This window comes from Amyelois transitella, chromosome 7 (assembly GCF_032362555.1).
Source record: "Amyelois transitella isolate CPQ chromosome 7, ilAmyTran1.1, whole genome shotgun sequence".
NCBI classification, from domain to species: Eukaryota; Metazoa; Arthropoda; class Insecta; order Lepidoptera; family Pyralidae; genus Amyelois; species Amyelois transitella.
In genome coordinates, this window is record NC_083510.1 from 8,938,163 (window position 1) to 8,960,485 (window position 22,323).

Genomic DNA, 22,323 nt, shown 5'->3' on the forward strand with positions numbered 1-22,323 from the left:
CGATGCGACAATCTATCATTAACTAAAAATGTATGAAGATTCCAAGTTTCAAGATAGTTACAAGCAAAATGACATTGAAAGGTTAGCAGGTATTGTTATTTTATGTATTTTTAATGAAACACTACTCGTATGGTTTAGAAATTTTACTACTCATACAAATTGTAAATGTGACAAAAATGTTTGCTAACGTACAATATTAACATCATTGAACATAATTTGGCTTGCATACAGCTAAAGGTCCGAATTCAAATGTAACTTACCTTTTTAAAAAACCACGGATAAAAGCTAGCAAGTAATCCTATCAGGCTTTCAAGACTAGACAAGGCTCTGTCTACCCCGTAAGTGATATAGACGTGATTATATGAATGTGAGGATGCAACCGGGATTGATGCCAGTAGGTATATTAATGATGATTATAGGTGTTACGCTGTTTGACCACAAAGACACTTAAATACATATATAAAAAAAAGTTAATAAAACAGCAGTTATGTATTGTTTTTTTTTTGTCCCAGGCAATTAAGCACATTTAACAGTTTTTGTTAACCTTGTCATTTCTGCATAGTTGACAACTAATCAGCTTTTTATCCGATTCTTGACTCTCGCGACAGTTATTAGGTTTAATCGGAAAAATGAAAGTCTTTGACTGATATGTGGTTAGATAAATGATTATTTCAAAAACGATAAATTAAATTAACTTTATAAACATAAAAAAATTAAAACATACTCGAATAAATGTTACAAACAATTGTTCTTTTTTTCTTTACAACCACAGAATCAAACTGTATGGTCCCATGTAAAAAAGCACCTTATGTAAGTAATACATTTTAGTTAGCTACTAATAAAACATGTGATCAAAGTCGGGATCGTGAGTATGTGATACGTAAACCCACCAAACCAAATCTACTTATATACTAACTATATAATAATAAAATGTACATGAAAACAAGTTTCTTAAATGGGTAGTTTTATTCAAATGTTATAGTTATTGAGGTAATAATATAACGCTAGTGTTTACTTCTACAGCCTATGATTTTTTTTCAACGCCAATTAGAGAAGTAATTAGAAAAAACATATTACCAAAAACGTCCCACAATTAACCTTTAAAGTCAGGGATTTTATGAATTTATTAAGGGGTAAGGTTTAATAGATTTGCTTTTTTATTTACATACATACATACAATCACGTCTATATCCCTTCCGGGGTAGACAGAGCCTACAGTCTTGTAAAGACTAATAGGCCACGTTCAGCTATTTGGCTTTAAGATAAGCTTTAAGATTGAGATTCAAATAGTGACAAGTTGCTAGCCCATCGCCTAAAAGAAGAATCCCAAGTTTATAAGCCTACCCCTTAGTCGGCTTTTACGACATCCATGGGAAAGCGATGGAGTGGTGGTGCCAGGAACCACACGGCACTTAATTTATTAGCTGTTTACCTACTTATAATAAAAACAGGAAATAGATGCACACAATAAATCATGGGCCGTATGCTAATTTTGCTGGTAAATTATTAAAATTATGTCAAACACGTTTATTTTCTTGAATAATGAGAACAATTAAATATTCATGTGACCCACATTTTTTCTTAAATTTTATCCAACTTATTATAACTTTACTTATTTCAAGGTAATCAACAAATCATGACATTAGAATATTGTAGGTGCATCTTCGGAAGACACCTGTAAAGTTTAAGTCTGCTGGAAAAATGATTAATTAAAGATGAGTCCGCATTGAAGTTCTCTGTTAAAATCAATAGTTTATCTCTAGGTTAGTGTTAGGTGCAGCTATTTGGCTAAACAACACGTATCGAGTAATAGTCCATCCCAAACTTTACTTACTTATTATCGATACAAAAGAGTTTGAATATTTGTTTGTTTTTTACCTCTTATATTATAAAAAATAAACCTCTATAAATAAATACCTTCACTCCTAGATATATGTATGTTGGTTAAAAATTGTAATGAAGAACTGCAAAAAAAAACAAAGGCTTCTGCAGGATTTGCGGTAAATTATAGAATACGCAGATAAAAGACTATCCTGTATCCATAATTCTATACACATAATTACGGATCAAGAGTAAAAGTGTTTCGGAAAAATTCTTTATAAATATGAGGAAGTATTAACATAAACGTATATTTGCTCAGTGCCAACAGAATGCGCATGTCAGAGTTCAAATAATTACTTCTAGGTTAGTAAACCACGTGCATACGATCACAAATAGTTACATAGCCTTGCAAATGGAAGTCAGTTGAGATGAACGCCTTTGAACAATCTTTTGTGGCTGAAATATTTTCAAGTAACCGCAAGCTGAAGAAATTGTCTTGGACCATTGGTCTATAGCAGTATATGTGGGACCAGGGTAAAAACATATACAGGGTGACTTTTAATTCAACTGCATAAATTTAACTGTTAAGTGTACTCATCAAATATTTAAAAACAAAAAAAGTGAAAGTGAAATAAGTTCTGACGTATATTCGCTATCGTTTATAAATAAAGTGGGATTAGGTAAGGCTTTAAGCATACATTCATTTATAAAGTTACATAACATATATTAGTAAGCTTTTTCCAGAAGAGTAGGCATAGACACATGTTACGATTTCTGCGTACATCTTTTGCTTCATTTACATTCAAATCTCTTTATGTTAGCTCGACGAGTCGATTAAGCTACTCTTGACCTGACATTTTGTTAATAAATACCAAAAAAATTATAATATCGTACTAATCGTACTTATGATCTGGGATATCGATTCCATAGAAAGGTTATGCGCGTTGTCAAATAATTACTTTGGAGGTTTAAACGCCTATGTAAATATATCCACGGACGGTCATATTTCGTAACGTAAATATTTTTCAACATTTTGACACTTTATATTACCATTGTGACTAGGTTTTTGGTGTCAGATTATCTTAATAATCCTAATGTTAGTCCCAGTTGCATCTTCACATATAAACATATAGTTACGTCTTTATCCCAAGCGAGGTAGACAGTGCCACCAGTCTTGAAAAGACTAATAGGCCACGCTCAGCTGTTTGGCTTAATGATAGAATTGAGAAATTGAGATTCAAATAGTGACAGGTTGCTAGCCCATCGTCAAAAATAAGAGTCCCAAGTTTGTAAGCCTATCCCTTAATCGCCTTTTACGACATCCGTGGGAAAGAGATGGAGTGTGCCTATTCTTTTTCTAATGGTGCCGGGAACCACACGGCACTTTTCACCTCTTATACATTAACTACATTTCGTTCCTATTCCCTTCTTCCTGGCTTTAGTCCTGATAACGTCCTCACCACTTTGGTGTACACTCTAGACCATGGATTCTCGATTGGATGAATCAGGTTTTTACACGAAGCGACATTTTACGTCCGCAATATTTGCAGAGGAACGACACCCGTATTGGATTATGGGTGATTATGGTTACATATCCAGTGGCTGGATGTGCAGATTTCCTCACGATGTTTTTGCTCACCGTAAGAACACCGGTCAGTATTCAAACTGCATTTCGTTCATTTTAATATTATTTTTTATAGAGAAGGCGTGTGTGCCTAGAATTGTTATTTATTTATATAAAATTATATATTGTTGTACCTATACACGATATAATGCTTGAATTTTGTGTACATAACCTAAATTATAATTATATTTTTGTTTAATTATAATATATGTAAATTTTTATAAGTGTTTGTGTAATTATTTATTTATTTTCAACAATTACTTTGGTAGAAGCAATAATTATACTTTTAATGTTTTGTAGTCATAAACTCGTGCGTTCAAAAAACACAGTTTTTATAAAGTGTACTCTCCCCACCTACCAAGCTAAGTTCATTCATGTATGTACTTCGTTATGATACATATGTATAATGCGATAATTTCATAAAGGTTCCGTGAGATTGAATGATCGTCTTTTGAATTATATTTTAAATCTAAAAATCTAAATTACAAAAAAATGCTAAGGGATATTTAGAAATATAATTTAATAATAGTAAAAAAAGAGAACTGTAAGAATTGTTTAAAGTAGGCAATATATATAAAAAATATTTTTAGGTGATGAGTAAATTTTTTTCCCAAAAAGTAGAAAACGTCGTTTCTGTAAAATATTTCGTTGAAAATAATTTTACCGAAACGATGTTATTTTTTTTTTCATTCAAATTGGTTAGCATATACATATGTAAAATACAAGAAAATTATTAGTATGAAATATTGTATCGTGACCATAAGTTGAACAAAATTGAACAAAAACTGGACGTAAGGAACAAAAAAGTGACTTATGAAATACGTTTTTAAAAATTTTGTCGCAAGGAAATTTTTTGGAGACATACAGACGGGCGGACAGACAAGGCGAGTATAACACCGCTACGGAACCCAAACAAGGCCACCGTAATTAGCCTATGACATTGGCTATGAGTTTATCAGTTTAATGCTATAAACTGGGATCGCAACCTTTTTTTCCACTTGTCGTCGTAAGCCTGCTTAAGATTATAGTATTAATGTACCATTATAAAAAATGCCATATAAGTCCATCTCGTGTTGTCTGCCCGTCCATTATGCAATTGATACACATTGAGTCACTAGTGCCTATTTTATTATTTAATTAAAAGTGTCAATAATAAAAGAAATACAATTAATTTATGAATATAAATTAAGAAAGTGTTAAAAATATTTTAATATTTTATAAAGTAAATTTGTTCCAATATTATTATATTTTCAACAAAACTTTTTTAAATGAGATCACGGTGTTAATTTCATTTAACTTATAATCTTTTTTAAACAAAAATATGTTGTGGCAAATATGTTTAATTTTGCTTGGGGTGTATGCAATGATTGTCCGTCGGAAAAATAGAAAATTATATGAAGTTGCTAAGCAACTTCCTAACAATATGAAAAGAGTGCCTCTATTAGAACATTGTGTAAATTTCATTGGAGATTCTTCAGGTATGTCATCTATTATAATTTTTTAACAGAGAAAGCGTTTTTCTGTGTAAAGTTTTAAGTAGTGTGAAGCTTGTGCCATAAAATCGATTTAAAAATTATATCCACTTGAAACTTGAATTGTATTTATTTATACTTATTTTACGTTAAATGTACAACAAATGGACTGGATGGTCTTTTAACGTTAATTTAAGTAATGCTATATTGAAATTAAGTTGTCAGCAATTTTGGGTACAGAATTATTTACTTTCTAGATTGCTTGTTAAATCTACAGAACCTGAGATATTAATTTCGATAATGATGGCCTGTATATTTTATATCTAGATTATATAGGCGTTAAATAATTTAGTATTTAAAAAAATGTTTCAAGCAATTAACGAAATTCAATAGGTTTCATCATATTCATTCATTAATTGCATTGTGTGGCTCATTGGAATATAAGATGTTACAATAAAAAAAAATGCAATAAAAACTTGCCTCCACAGATTGTAAAAGATTATCAAGAGAAAGGCTTGCAAATTGAAATTCTTCTTTCATTTTCAAACCGTTACTGTCTGAATCACAATTCCAAAAAAGAATTAACTCTTCAGAATTAATAATTCTGCTATCTAATATTTTCGATTAAATTTCAGCTCGTTGGGAGGCAATTAAGGAGTTAGGTGACGAAGCAATAAATGCACGTGATGGCGTTACCAGCATATGGCTCTCATACAAACTTATTGCTGGTGAGTAAAATTATTGTAGACTATTTTTAGCATACTGTTCCATCCAAAACTTTATCTCTTGCCAAATTCCCTAATAATTTTTAGTTGTTGAAGACTTGCATGATGTATGTAGAGGCTCGTGTACTGAGACTATACGTACTGCTTAGTCGACATACCAGTCTTTCATAATCTAAAATTTTACATTACTAGCACACAAAATATAAATAAAGGTCGGATACAGAATCTCCTTTCATAATAGTGTATTTTAAAATAAATAAATGCTTTTAGTGGTGGGTGACCCGGAGGCAGCAGAAGTGGTAATGAGAACATGTCTGGATAAACATGAGATGATGAATGTATCCAGAGAACTAATTGGCAACGGCAGCATATTTGCACCAGGTGGGTTAAGCTAGAATTTAAGATATCTCATTACATACTCCTTGCTCTCATACTCCAAAGTTAGAAAAGACGCAATTGATACTTCTTTTTGACTTCTCTGGAGGAGGACCGGGATGCAACAATGACCATCATCTTAGCTTAAGTAAGTGTAGTTTTTACATGAAAGCTACTCCAGTCTGATTTAGCTTAAGTAAGTGTAGTTTTTACATGAAAGCTACTCCAGTCTGATCCACGCAAACTCGCACATTAACTAATTAATCGCAGTTGTTTTAATGTGCAAATTTTATTGATTCTGAAAAAGCTTAAACTTATGTCGGTCACTTACACAATCACTCATCAGAACAATAATCGATAAGCAATCAACTAATTGTCCATAACACAATCATGAGTCAATGGCCGCGGTACGGCTTGGTCCTTTTTTTCGCGCCTCATGCTCTAAGCCAGATTTGTAATTCTTTTTTTTTACAAATATTTCACGTGGTAGCTTTTTTTGCTTGTATTGCCGTAATTATGTACATATGTTCTTTATATTATTTTCAGTTGCAATTTGGCGTCCGCGTCGGAAATTCCTGGCTCCAACTTTTGCACAGAAGACGCTCAACAATTTTGTAAAAGTCTTTAGTAAACAGGCTATTGTTTTGACAGATATATTAAATGGCGTGGAAGGGAAGGGAAACTTCTCTATTTTTGAATATATTACCAAGTATTCCATGGACTCTGTTTGTGGTAAGTGATTTCTTTATAAATACATATGAACTCTTTGTGTGCATTGTCGAGTGGAAATTCTTAAGCTACTCGTATTATTATTAATTTGCTTTTATTTAATACCTAGGTCAGTAAAAAAAGCATATAAACTGATAATTATTCTTTAAGGCGGTTGGACTGTCACTAAATGAGAATCACAATTTCATAATAAAGCCAATCGAGTACCTATTGCGCCCATTGGCTTTGTCTATCATGTGAAGGATACATGATTTAAATTAGTTGTTAATATTTTTTACAGAAACGGCTCTTGGAATCGAAATGCATACTCAGAGCGACCCAAACCATCCAGTGTCGAAGTCGTTCAACGAATTCTGCGATTTAGCTGCTGGTCGCATGGTCAAACCCTGGTTCCACTCAGATTTCCTGTACAAGTGGTATTGGGAGTTCCCGAAATATGCATCGTCGGCCAATGTTATGAAAAATTTTGTTTCTGAGGTATGTACTATTTTTTAAAGATTTTGTAGGTATACTTTAATATTTTTATCGAAAGGAAAGACGAGCAAACACCCTATTTGGTATTTTTACAACAGAATTAAATTAAGTCAATTATACAGATTAAGCTATTCCTGAAAATTTTTCTTTATCTTTCTTTATCCCTAAAAATTGGGTTTTTACTTAATTGGGAATCGAACTTTAAAATTTACTACTACTAATAACTAATTAAAAATTTAAAGAAATAGAATTTTAATTATTTAATTTAACCATTTTCTTATGTAAGCATTATGTATGCATAATTTTATGATAATGCATTGTGCGACAGACAATATCAGTTAAATTTATAATTTTTGCCCCTGAAATTGTAAGCCACTGAGCTATAAATGAAAACCTGACACAATTGTAAGAATTGGTATGGTTTCCAAATAACTTCTGTTTGGATTTATTTATAAGTTCATTGTATTATTGTGTAATGTATTGAATGTAGAAAAAAATCATAAGTATATCGATTTACCTTTGAGATATTATTAGATTATTATTAGCATGAAATAGGACATGTTTGAAGGGGAGATTATTATCAAAATGATTATGATATTATCAAAATTAGATCAAATCAAATGTCTCTATAGAATTGTATACAAAGACAACATATTCTTAAAAAAAAATTGAGAGGCTACGTTTAGCTGTTCGGCCAAGATGGAATTGAGATTCAAATAGTGACTAGGTTGCTAGCTCATTACGTACAAGATGAATCCCAAGCTTTTTAGCTTTTCCCTTAGAAGTTAAATTAATGTTGTTTTGTTTTATATGTTGGTGATAAACAAAAAATGTACATAAATTATTATTTAATTCCAAAGATGAATCGATAAAAACATTTAGATTTTTTTGTCTACAGCGATAATAATACATAAAATACCTTTTAGAGATGCTTATTTTTATCACAAAATAATAACAAATTCCGTGTTCTTCCAGATAATCAGATTGAAAAGAGAGAGCATGATGGAGCAGAACAATAATGAACAAAATCATGAAAAAACCGAATGTGGTTAGTAATTATTATGTTATGATAGTATCCAAAAATTAAAAGATTTTATTGTATGAATCATGATTATCTTTTTCATCAATTTATCAAATTAGGTCCGCGCATATTAAAATTTGAATTAAGAAGGAACTGATCATATTTATTATGGACTCATATCACGAAAATGGGATCAAGTTCTTTTCCTTTGCTACGCTGTTTGATGTAAGAGTGTCTGCAAATGTTATGCTTTACGATCGAAAGCGAGTCAATGTTGTTTCCCATAATGATGTGATCATGGTCTCGCATGTCGTTTTTTGACTAAACCATAATTATGCATAAATTTTCAAGTTAACACTTGAAAATTTATGATGTTAACACTTGAAGATTTTTAAGCGGTTCGAAAGTTATCGTGTTCCATACGTACACACATTTTTTTTTCACCCCAATTTGATTTGTAGATCATTTACTTCGGCCGCTTAGACAAAAAAAATATTTATTTATTATTTTATTTTCAGACCAAGAAATGGGCAGATCAAAAAGTTTCCTAGAGCTTTTAATCGAATCAGGGGGTGACAGAGGATTTAATGATCTAGAGCTGCAAGAAGAATCGTTAGTGATGCTTTTAGCTGGCACTGACACGTCTTCTGTGGCCGCGTCGTATACGTCACTTCTGTTAGCCAAATATCCTGATGTACAGGAGAAATTGTACCGAGAGTAAGTATTTTATGTGCTGTTGACTTTTTTAGACTAAAAAGCTCAGTGGGGCTAGTATGGCATGCGCGATAACGTTATTAGTGCGATCGCTAACAGCGGTAATAACTGCGCCACGCTTGCCATGCTGCCCCGATGGGCTAAAAAAAAGTGTACTATAACAGAACCAACTAATTTCAGACATGATCAAAAATATCGTTTAAAATTTTTTTAGGGTTCTCATTATAAGTTATTTTTTTTTACACTTTAATAAAAACACATGAAAATAAAAATTGATCAAATATTGTTTGCTAAACTTGATTTTTCATATAAATTTTTGTGAGAAATGTTTACACTTGCTTTTTAAAAAATTACATATTATTATAAACTTTATTCATAAAAAAATAATAAAAATCGCTCTAACAGGTTAGATATCTACGAAAGCATAACAATATATAGACAGATTTTTTTGTATAAATATTAGTTAATTAATGAATTAATTAATCAAATCAAACATTTATTTGCATAATAAATTAAATGATCAGATTAAAGATTTTTAAATTGTTATATTATGTATTTTTCAGAATACAAGATGTAATTAAAGACCCCGAGAGACCTTTAGAAGCAAGTGATTTGCCGAAACTGAAATACTTGGACGCGGTTGTGAGGGAATCTTTAAGGTTGTACCCTCCAGTACCCCTCATTATCAGAAAAGTGGATAAGGCTACTACTTTACGTAAGTACTACTAAGGAACATAAATATGTTTGTATGTATAAAGGTATTGGTGTTATTTTGATTATTCTTCACTGATATCTGTTTAACTTTTTAATGTCTAGTAAAAGGCTAATTAACAGACGATCTTCTTTTTAGGTGATAGCAAATTATTACTATTACATTAAGCTGCACAGCTGAATGTGGCCTTTTAATGTTTTCAGCGTCAGCTTTGTATACCCTTTTGGGGATAGAGATGTGATTATATGTATGATTTGGATAGATTTTTATTGTTGCTATACAACAGGATAATATAACAGTCTCTCTCTCATCTCTGTTTGTTCCGGCACCCTCTACAGATGTGTATCGGGGCCCAGGGTCCGCCTTCTGAATTTTCTCTCTCCACTTGGTCACGTTTTCGGCGTCCTCGGATTTGGGTCCATTGGCTCGCGTATCATCTTTTGAGACGTCCAGCCATGATCTTTTCGGCTTTCCCCGCTACCACTGAGCCCAGGTAGAAACCTGGGCTCAGTGGTAGCGGCATGGCCAGTCATCTGTTCCCTAAGTAGTCTGCCGTTTTCCGCAAGGCATGGCCGTTCTAGCGTAAGAGACTGTAACAGTAACAAAATGAATTATTTTTTGCAGCGTCAGGCGTAACTCTTGTTCCTGGAATGGGGGCAGTGATACACATATGGGCTATTCATAGGAACCCTAAATATTGGGGTCCAGATGCGCACGTGTTCAGACCAGAAAGGTTTCTCGAAGATTCTTTGAAACACCCGTATGCGTTCATACCTTTCAGTAACGGTGCAAGGAATTGTTTAGGTAAGTTTTGCTGAACAAATATATTTCCACTAAAATTATAATACGTTACCCGCTATTGCTCCAACTTCGTCCGTGTTAATTCTGAATTTGTTTAAGCTATTACTATAGTTTCACGAAAATCTGTTCAGAAGCTTTTGCGTAAAGGGTAAAAATACACATTCACATATCCTTACTAACTACTAAACTTTTTTGTTTTATTACTGGCCAGCAATTCAACCTTCTTGAATTAAGATAGAAAAAAAAATTGAGACTTTTGGATAACTTTGTTTTGAGGGTTCTAGATAGTCTGACTTTTTAATTATGAAGCAAGCTTTAATAGTGAAGCAGTTCTTAGTTAAAAAAAGATTTTTTATTAATAAAAAAAAAACAATACTATAACAGAATCAAATATGTTTTAAGTAATTTATTTGACGTCAACCAATGTTGTGAAACCAAATGATATCATAATTATTAAGTGACTAGCTTTCCCCCGCGACTCCGTCCGCGCGGATGTCGGTCTTCGCGTAGATGGTTTATTTCTCCATTTTATTTTCAGTCCGGTCAATTTAGACCAAAAAATAGGAATGAAGCTACATTAATTCCCATCAAGCTGAAAATGAGTATAATTGTTTAAAACACAATCAAAAGCATTATTTCAAAATTCCCCATGATTCCGGTTTAAGGAAAAAAATTACCCAAGGTCAAAGGTAAGAAAATGGGATTTTCACGATTTTCTTCAAAACGGTAAGTTTTATAGGAAAATTACCTCAGACATAGATTGTAGATCATAAAGATATCTATAAAAAGGAATCAATATTTTTTTTTCAATAAAGCTACCGTTTCTGAGATGAAAATGAAGATGATGATGATTACGATGCAAAAAGTTGCAAGCGTCATAATATGCATAAGCACGTCTCGTATATACTCTATGTAGCAGTAATATAAGTAAAAATATTGTTCTGTCAGTAATTTTAACTTGAATTCAAAATATAAAATATACATAAGTATAATGAAACCCAGTCCCTTCATTTATACTGTAGTGAAACCTTGAGACAACATCTGTCTCTCTGTTTAATTGTGTACGTGGCTAGGGTCGTATAGCTGCTTTATCTCAGAATGCTCAACACATGAAATACCGTTAGTCTTTAATAATAGTTGTCCTTGCGGGGATACCGTTGTCGGCTGTGGACACCACGGCCTCTCATGCCCTAGGAGTGCCGGCCGTTTAGAGCGCCATGCCGCCCTAAATGATATAATCCTCCGTGCTCTTGCCACCATCCATGTTCCAGCCGTTCTAGAACCAAACGGTCTGGCTCAGGATGATGCCAAGAGACCGGATGGTATGACTTTGGTACCCTGGAGATTGGGGCGGCCTTTGGTGTGGGATGCTACTTGTGTCGACACACTTGCGCCGTCTCATCTTCAGGTTACTAAATCTAAGGCCGTTCTGCTTCAAATGAGGCAAAAAACCTCAAAAGGCGCAAATATGTAGTTATCGGTAATATCTATACTTTTGAACCTTTTGGGGTAGAAACTCTGGGACCGGGGGGCCTATCTGCCCATCAGCTTTTCCAACAATTGTCGAAAAAGCTAATTGAGGTATCTCTTGACCGGAGGGCTAGAAATTATCTGGCTCAGAGAATCAGCATTGCCATTCGAATTGGCAATGATGCCAGCCTTCTGGGCACATTCCCACATGTTGATGCTCTGCAAGGACTGTACAATTTATAAATTAAATTTTAGTTTGTAGTCATCTTTTTTCTTTCTTTTTATAAGTAGTTTTAGTTTTAATTTGATTATTGCATTGAATTTGATAATTGTAATCTCTATTATTGTCCTAAGATGATTTTCTTCACTTAGGGTTATTCTATTTTTTTAAAAATAATAAATGCGAAAGTTAGTCTTGAGTGCCACTGCGTAGTGAAAACACGTGTTTATTCTAACCTATTTCAGACTTTTTTAAGTTTAATAATAAAAATGTAAAAAAAAAACGCGCTAATTGTACACTACCTCAGAGGTGGCAAGGAAACGGATGCATATTATGACGCTTGCAACTTTTTGCATCGTTATATCACAGAAACGGTAGCTTTGTTGAAAAAAAATATTGATACCTTTTTTATAGATAACTTTATGATCTACAATTTATGTCTGATATAATTTTCCGATTTGAAAAACTTACCGTTTTAAAGAAAATTGCGATACACCATTTTTTACCTTTGACCGTGAGTAAATTTTTTTCCTTAAACCGGAATCATGGGGAATTTTGAAATAATGCTTTTGATTGTGTTTTAAATAATTATACTCATTTTCAGCTTGATGGGAATTAATGTAGCTATGTAGTATTTTTTTCATAGTAATTAATAGCGGCCCGCTTGTGCAGCAAACGGTTCAAGCCAAAGCCGACTTTAGGCGCTACAGGTTACGGCGCTAAATCCACTGCGGGTAACACAACGTGTGTTCGCGGTTCTACAGAACAACGTCTATGGATAAACTGAAAAATTAAGATTTTTTTTCTTCGTATTTTTTCGGGATAAAAAGTATCCTATTTTACGCCCAGGATAATAAGGTATAATTATACCAAGTTTCATCAAAATCGAACCGTTAGTTTTCACGTGATGCCTGAACATACAGACAGACCGACAAAAATTTTTTTAATCACATTTTTGTATTTGGTATCGATCCAGTAACACCCCCTGCTATTTATTTTTTCAATATTTTCAATGTACAGAATTTACCTTTCTACAGATTTATTATATGTATAGATCACATTTTTGTATTTGGTATCGATCCAGTAACACCCCCTGCTATTTATTTTTTCAATATTTTCAATGTACAGAATTTACCTTTCTACAGATTTATTATATGTATAGATCACATTTTTGTATTTGGTATCGATCCAGTAACACCCCCTGCTATTTATTTTTTCAATATTTTCAATGTACAGAATTTACCTTTCTACAGATTTATTATATGTATAGATATGAAGTGTCCTATAATAATGAATATTTATTCTTTAATTTTGAATTTGATGAATGTTTTAAACATGTACATGTTTTTTCTACCCAGGTTTTCAATTCGCCACGATGTCAATAAAGACAGTCATGGCACAAATCATCAGACGATATCGAATTCTCCCACCAACGGTGCCAGACGGCGAGAAGACCAACCAATTGACAGACGAGGAACTGTACTTGAAATTTGAAGTCATGTTGAAGCACGGGGGCAATTTCGTTTTACAATTAGAGTCAAGAAAGTGAAGTGGTTAAAAAGACACCGAGGTGTGTGACATCACGCCAAGATCAAAATTTTTTTGCTTGCTTATAGTGTAAGCCCGTGAAATATTCAAAGACACTTTGTTTGTTGGGTTAACTAGCCTCTAGGTTTCATTGTCTGGTAATTAATCCGTTCTTAACAGAGTTCTCCTAAAATGACGTAACCTTAAAATTATCTATACAGATTTTTTGACTATTCTTTAACAGGGAATGAACTGTGTGTGTATGTAAGTCCAGAATACCATTAGTATTTAACGTAAGTTTACATTGCAACTGCAATTTGAATTCTGATTTCTATGTAACGGAATTACCAGCCGTAATTGAAGTTTGGAAACAAGAATTTTGACGAGAGTAAACGCAGTCTGTAGTCAAGTTATAAAGTTCATCTTCTTCTATACTTATAATAGCCCAAGAGCCCGTGAACGCCAGACATACCTTATTTTGTAAAAGCTGAAAGTTTCTGTAAATATGCCTCTAGTACAGGTAGGAACGATCCCCACCTATGGTACTCAGGCAGTGGTTGCTTTGGCAGGTAGCAGGTAATAAAGGTATACTTTTTTCAACCTGAAATTCGTTAATTTGTAAAGCTCAATTTTTTGATATTTTATCCGTAATAATACACAAACTCGCGTTACTCATTGCCAGACACGTACTATGGTTGCAACCCCTTGCCAGACACCCCTAAACTATAATATTTTGTAACTCTACTTACGTCATTTTGTAAAATCTGAATTTAATACATATTTTTTGGGGAATTATTCAAACAAAGTTTCTGAAGTAGCCAGACAGTTTTGAAGGTTCTATTATCCTGCCAGACGCATTGGAGTGAGCAAAAGATGCAAAAGTGCGGAGTATATGTAGTAACTGGAGCGAGTGGGACAGAGTGTTCGGTTTCTTGCGACGTTTCATTGCGCATCAGCTGTCGTTTATTTTGGGGATGTGACCTGATGAATCAATCCTCAAAAATTCGATATTTTTCCAAAATGTTTTTTTCACTGTAAGTATAAATCAAATTCATAAAAAACAAGACAAATGTTAGAATTAACGATCTTTTTATCAAATTCTTTTAACAATTATTTTTATTACTATTATCATCAATGTATCAGATCAGGTAGAAAACAAAACATTTATTTTCAAATCTTTTTTAATCAAAAACAATAAGATAATTTGACTTAAAGTTCCCAATGATTAATACCTTACCTTTTTAAAAACAATAATCTGTCAAGTCTACCGGGATCCAAGCGGTTCCGCTCATCATTTGCTATGTTTCCAGCAACTGAAAACAGGCGCTCACAAGGAACGGATGATGCCGCAATAGTCATATACGTCATGGCTATTGACGGTTTTTTAGCTCTTGCCAGTAATGTATAGGATCATATTTCAGGTCCACGACAAATAATCGATTTTTCGATTAATCGATCTTAGATCGCCATCCCTAGTTTATTTTGTATTGTTCAACGGACGGTTATATACGCATAGTAAACTGTCCCACTCGCTCCAGTTACTACATATACTCCGCACTCTTGCATCTTTTACTCACTCCAATGCGTCTGGCAGGATAATAGAACCTTCAAAACTGTCTGGCTACTTCAGAAACTTTGTTTGAATAATTCCCCAAAAAATATGTATTAAATTCAGATTTTACAAAATGACGTAAGTAGAGTTACAAAATATTATAGTTTAGGGGTGTCTGGCAAGGGGTTGCAACCATAGTACGTGTCTGGCAATGAGTAACGCGAGTTTGTGTATTATTACGGATAAAATATCAAAAAATTGAGCTTTACAAATTAACGAATTTCAGGTTGAAAAAAGTATACCTTTATTACCTGCTACCTGCCAAAGCAACCACTGCCTGAGTACCATAGGTGGGGATCGTTCCTACCTGTACTAGAGGCATATTTACAGAAACTTTCAGCTTTTACAAAATAAGGTATGTCTGGCGTTCACGGGCTCTTGCTCTATAAAAAATCTGTAGAGAGGTCAATTCTGTACATGGAATATATTTTCAAAATAACTATCAGGGGGTGATTAGTGATCGATACTGATGCCAAAAATGCAATCAGTAAAATTTTTGTCTGTCTGTCTGTCTGTATGTTCTTTATAGAAACAAAAACTACTTGACGGATTTTAACGAAACTTGGTACAGTTATTCTTCATACTCCTGAGCAGGTTATAGTATACTTTTCATTACGCTACAATCACTAGGAGCAGAGCAGTGACAGGAAATGTTGGGAAAACGGGAGAAGTTACTTGATTTTTTAAGCTTCCGTCGCGTGTGCAGCCTTAATGGTTAAAGATTCAGCGAAACCATGTATAACGGAAATATTCTACATAAAATTATTAAAAAAATATCCCAAGACAGCATAAGTCTATCTTTTATGGTTGACTCACAATAACACGTGTAATTCCTAATAGCTTAGCAGTTCGGAGATTTCTGATTATATTTCTTTACTCTGATGTTTATAATACCAATAACACTTACACTCATTCGTAATTCTTAAAAGTTAATATAAGTACCTATTCAATAAAAAAAGAATCATCGAAATCGGTATAGAAACACCAAACTTATACATGAAATGAAATACGCTAGCAAGCCATCGCGCGTAAATACTGAATCATGCTATAAGGATTATTTTTGCGTAACGGTTACCGCGCTCGACGCGGCTAGCGGCGGCAGGGTAGAAAAGGGGCGGGAGGCGAGCGCAAGCTTCATGACCAAGACAGCCAGGGGGAGACTTCACGCAGTTCTCTCCTCCAGGCTCCCCCTGAGGACGAAGCTCGGGATCTACCAAACGTACGTCAGATCCCGCCTCACGTACGCGGCCCCGGCGTGGTACGCATTCTGCTCTGAGACCAACAGGAGAAGACTCAGAGCCCAAGAGAACTAAAGTCTCAGAGCAGTCGTCGGAGCCCCGCGCTACGTGAGGAACTCGACGATCCGCAGGGACCTGAAGTGGGAGAACCTAGGTATTCGAGAGGGCGGACGCGTCATCACACAGCCACCTGCGCGGCATCTCGCCGCTCCACGCCCGCCCTCCGGGCCGTCGGGTGAAACTCTCCCCTCGCTGCCTTGCGGCAGACGTCGTCGACCAGTGACGACGCCGCCGCCGATGGGAACTCCCAGTGTATAAAGTCGTGAAGACCCAGGCCGTCACGGCCGCCCCATCGACCTGCCTACAGTCGTAGGCAGCGATGATGCCATTGAAGAGGGCCAAAAGCCCTCACCAATCTACTCCGGGAGTTTTCCTAAGGGAGTATGGGAAGACCCGACGTTGGCAAGATAGTATTGCACAGGCGTTTCAACTTTATTTTCATTTCTTTTTCTTTTGTAAGTTGTAGGTACATATTTCTGGTTATAATTCTATTACTATATTTTTTTTAGTTTAAATAGGCACTTAGATTTATCTAAACTAATATTATAAAACAGAAGAGTTTGTTTTTGTTTGAACTACTGGTTCGATTAAAAAGATTATTTTTGTGTTGAATAGACCTTTTATAGAGGAAGGCTTTAGGTTATACTAGCTGTGCCCGCGACTCCGTCCGCGTGGAATAGTTATTTTGGGCATCATTGCAGCCCTCAAGGGTGAATAATTTTCGCCATGTTTTTTTTTCACATTTTCCATTATTTCTTCGCTCCTAACAGTTGCAGCGTGATACGTTATATAGCCTAAAGCCTTCCTCGATAATTGGTCTATTCAACACAAAAAGATTATTTCAATTCGAACCAGCACTTCCTGAGATTAGCGCGTTCAAACAAACAAACTCTTCAGCTTTATAATATTAGTATAGATTTTGTCTATCAGTCTATGTATTATAATTATTAATAGCTTTTTATATCGATTTAAAAATGACGAAGTTCCATACAAACTTGCACCCCCTATTTCATCCCCTTGGGAAAGAATTTCAGGATAAAAAGTAGCCTATATTCTAATCCAGGTTACTAACTATATCTGTGCCGAATTTTGTTCGATCCGTTCGGTAGATATTGCGTGATGCGCGTACAAACATACAGACAGACAGACAAAAATTCAAAAAAAATTTGTTTTGGCTTCTATCGACCCTAAAAAGACCCCTTATATTTTTTTTTCTTAAATATCTTCAATGTACAGACAAAGTTCAGTTACAGTTTTATTATATGTTTGCATAACTTCTAGCTGCAACTATTAGGAGCGAAGAAATAATGGCAAATGTGAAAAAAATCGGGGAAGGAGCATCCTTGAGGGCTTCAATGATGCCCAAAATAACTATTCCACGCGGACGAAGTCGCAGGCACAGCTAGTTTTATAATATAGTCACCCAACCAAAGTAAAATGAAGATCAAGTTAAGATGGTCCAGTAAAATTAAATTAGGTTTTTTAAACTATATGTGTCACCATCAATTTCAATGCCTTTATATATATATATATATTTATTTCAATATTAAGGAAGTTATTTTTTCAATTATTATCTTAATTGTACAAATACACAACATAATAATATTCTACCACTAATCAAATCAGTCAATGTTATATTTATTTCTTTATTGTTTGTTTGTATAAATACAATATAATGTAGGCAGGTAAAATTGTTCTTGCAGAAATAAAATGTAGTTTAATTGAAATGGTTACACAATTTTTAAATATTTGAAAAAGTATAATAAATTAAGTAAAAGTATGTGAGCGTTAGCACTAGTAGACACTTAAATCTATATATGTATTAGATTTCCGTTACTAGTTTTAAGCAACAGTTTTCATTATTTTTGTTTTTAGAATAAACGCTTTTTCTGAGAAACTTATTTTTAGTCAAATTCTGGTCTATGTAATAGAATTTTTGTCAGTATTAAAAATATTATTATTTTCTTAAAGTGCTCTCTCCTCACAATATGAATAATAAGTGATTAATGAATAGTGTTGTGATTTTAACTATAAATTTAAAAGGGTACTTGGAAAACTGTTATATTTTTAATAAATTTAAATACTTAGGTTAATTAATTACTTAAAAACTAATGAACTTAGTGTAAGTAGTTACTAGAATAGCCCTTTTTAAATATTAAATAAGTAGAAAGAAGGCTCGTAACTTTGGGACTTGCCATTATTTTGCGCTACTCAAAGAATTTTAATAAAATATTAAAGGCGATGTAAATTTTTACTTATTACAAAACAGTGAAAAATTAATATGTTTTTATAATTAGGTCAATGGGAAGGACTGCAAGTACAAATAAAAATAAGAACTTATGTGAAGAAAGATATTATGTACAAATAGTTATTTAAAAAAATCCAATAGTGAATAAGAAATGTGTTCAAAGTAAACCTAATTAAGAATTTTATTTCATTTATCCTGTCTTTTATACATACACTAGATTTCACCCCCGGCTCCGGCGCCCGTGCGAATTTCGTGCCACCTACAAAGAATACAGGTTTTTTGAAAATGTAACAGACTTCAGTATTTACCGAGATGAAAGATACCCTAGTTCTTCTCCATCATCTAAATTAATATACCCGAAATTTCAAGAAGATTGTTTCAGTAAATAATGCTTAAAGAGTCACCAAACAAACTTACTTTCGTATTTAGTTAGGATTTTGGTAATTTTATTAGTTGGAACGGTGAGAGTTAATAAAAAAGTGTCTTACCGTAAGAGAAAACATTAATAGAAAACCTACAGAAATTCAAGCAACTGGATGTGCAATAATGCCTATTCTTATACAGTTTAGGTACAGGTCAGACGGGAGTCACTTTAAGTACAAATTTCAGTCGAGGACTGTGGTCATAGGCACGCCCTAAGCTTCTTATCGGAGTGGTATTGACGTAACCAGGTGAGTATAATAAAGTAAACGTGCCCCCGTATTAATATTTTGTTACAATTTTGTACTAAGATTTATTCCACAAAAAAAGTGCACAAAAAAAATTAATAACATTTTTAAAAATTTGTAACTAATAAATTCAAAAAGTCGAATATCTAAATACATCCAGTAGGGACGTATTTAGATAAAATTAAGTAAAGAGATAGGCAAAATGTTCAGAATTAACACAAGTAGCAAGTTTTCTAGAACTTTCTGCGGGAGCTAGGTCCTGTTCTTTTAAAATAATATTTTCACTAAGAATACATGAGTTTGACTGAATATGAAGAAACAGTCTGTCGTGTCTAATACTATTTATTTGCAATCTAAGAAAGTTTAATATTGTTATAAAAATAACGTAATATAAATTTTATGTTATACCTAACCATACAAATAAAAAAGGTTATTACAGCATGTTACTGACAGAAATCTTAACCAGACAAATCACCTTGTGACTGCCTTTTGTTCTTATCGAAGACAATTTACTATTTGAAGAGTCGCGGATTGTATTTTTAGCTTCACTTTCTAAATCGCGTCATGTGAATAATACATTTTTGTATTTATGTACCTATGTAAAGACCTATCAATTTTACAAAATATATTAATTTAATGTTGATTATCATTAATACGTGCAAGCGGAAGATCTCAGTTTTCTTTACTTGCATTATCTGGTATTATTTAAATTATGAATATTATTCAAATCAACATTATCATTTCTGCATGTTTACGGTTTAATGAACCTTTGCATAAAGCAACCTGTCACTATCTATGAATACAATTCCATCATTAAGCCAAACTGTCAATCGCGGTTTTTTTAAACAATAAATTTCTTTGTTAATATATCTTTGGGTCTCATGACTATTGTTTCTGTCCCCCTCATTCTCTCTGTAAGAGATATAAACGAGATTCATGTATTTGTACATACATACATATATATAGTCACGTCTGCATCCCTTGCTGGGAAGACTGAGCCAACAGTCTCAAAAAGACCAATAGGCTACATTCAGCTGTTTGGCTTAATTATAGAATTGAGATTCAAATAGTGACAAGTCGCTTGCCAGCGCCTAATAAAGAATCCCAAGTTTATAAGCCTATCCCTTAGATGGATCCATGGAAAAGAGATTGAGTGATCCTATTCTTTTTTCTATTGGTGCTGGGAACCACACGGCTCATGTATTTCTAAAGTATAGTAGCATAGTAGTAATATGCATATTTATTGGTATTGTCTATTACTTATCTAGGCAATCTTTTGAATTTTTTCCTAAGTTGCCTCCTACAACGTCCATACATTTTTTGTATTTAATTATATGATGAAGCGACTCACTTATTAACGTATATTATTCAGCCATTTCTACAAGGTAAAATTACACTGTAACAAAATTAAATAAAAAGTCTGTTTCTTTTGTAAGGTTAGATCACAGTACAATAAAAAAAGTTCAATATGTTAATTACCACCAGTCACCATTGCAATAACAATAAATAGCATAATTTATAACTATTCCAATACTAAACTTCTTTCAATATTACAGTAAATAAATTTTGCTTTATCAAGTCTGTCTATGGACGGCTAGAATAGAATTTAAAAAATCTAATAAGAATATCTTGTCTAAAAAGAGTTAACAGAAGTTTTTTTCAATTTTAAAATCTCTTCTCAGAAATGTTGTGGGTACTTTGTGTGATTTTGATAGGGATTTATGTTTTTGTAGTGCATTGGAAAAACAGAGATTTCAATAAAATTCATAAAATATATCCAACACACTTAAGACGAGTGCCAGTATTAGAACACGCAATCAACTTTCTAGGAAATTCTCAAGGTAAATGTTAATATAATTTTAATTGTGTTATTATTATTTTAAATTAAGTCACTTCCTAAGGTCTATGATGCATTGTTTTCGAACCAGGACGAGTTAAGATGCCCAAGTAAAAGATTATTCTAAAATGATTTACTTCATTAGAATTGGGATTGCTAAATAGCTGAATTTAGAGATTTGTAATGTTAATTGTAATACTAAGATTAGTTGCAAAAAAGAAACAATCTAGTGTCATGTGGTTTTCGCCATTTTGGAATATAACCATTTCATATGTTTCCCAGTACTCGTAATATCATATGAGTAAAATGCCACTAAGTGAAAGATTATATACTTGGGATTGCTTTTGTAGGCGATGGCTAGCAAATTGTCACTTTTTGAATTTAAGTTCCATCAGAACGTGGCTTCTCAGTCTTTTTAAGACTACCGGCTCTGTCTACCCCACAAAGGGATGGACTTACCTGTATGTATTGTCTGTTACAGTTCACATGAAAGTGATAAAGGAATTGGGTGAAGCAGCCATATACATTTACGATGGTATTACAAGTATTTGGCTCGGCTCCAAATTTATCGTTCGTAAGTTTTTCGCTTATTTAATTCAGCTTTAGTTAGAAAAAAAGCTGAAGTCAGCTAATTTTTGCTTTAAAAACACAGCAACGCAAAATAAGATGCTGTCTTTAGCAGCAGGCTTATTCACAAACATATGTCGTATCATGTTTTCATTCTTTACTGTCTTCAAGAGGGATGAACTAATTTTTGCTTTAAAAACACAGCAAAGCTAAATAAGGCGCTGTTTTTAGCAGCAGGCTTATTCACAAACGTGTGTTTTATCATGTTTTAATTCTTTACTATCCTCAAGAGGGAGGATAATATATTTGTATTGTCAACGTTTGTGAAAGGACCTCGAGATCCTGAACTTGAAGCTAACAATACAATAGAAATAAAGAGAAAAAGTAACTAAATGAGTGAACGGAGAT

General features: G+C 33.4%; 1 protein-coding gene across 1 annotated transcript; it reads left to right on the forward strand.

The window, feature by feature from the left end:
• The first annotated feature begins 4,788 nt into the window (after positions 1 to 4,788).
• On the forward strand, positions 4,789 to 13,979 carry LOC106139765 (cytochrome P450 4C1-like). Its single transcript, XM_060945182.1, has 10 exons — positions 4,789 to 4,923; positions 5,553 to 5,645; positions 5,913 to 6,023; positions 6,564 to 6,749; positions 7,027 to 7,223; positions 8,196 to 8,268; positions 8,760 to 8,958; positions 9,519 to 9,670; positions 10,292 to 10,471; positions 13,517 to 13,979. The coding sequence occupies exons 1-10, from the start codon at positions 4,809 to 4,811 to the stop codon at positions 13,705 to 13,707; spliced, it is 1,497 nt and encodes a 498-aa protein (XP_060801165.1). The 5' UTR covers positions 4,789 to 4,808; the 3' UTR covers positions 13,708 to 13,979.
• The last annotated feature ends 8,344 nt before the right edge of the window (positions 13,980 to 22,323 follow it).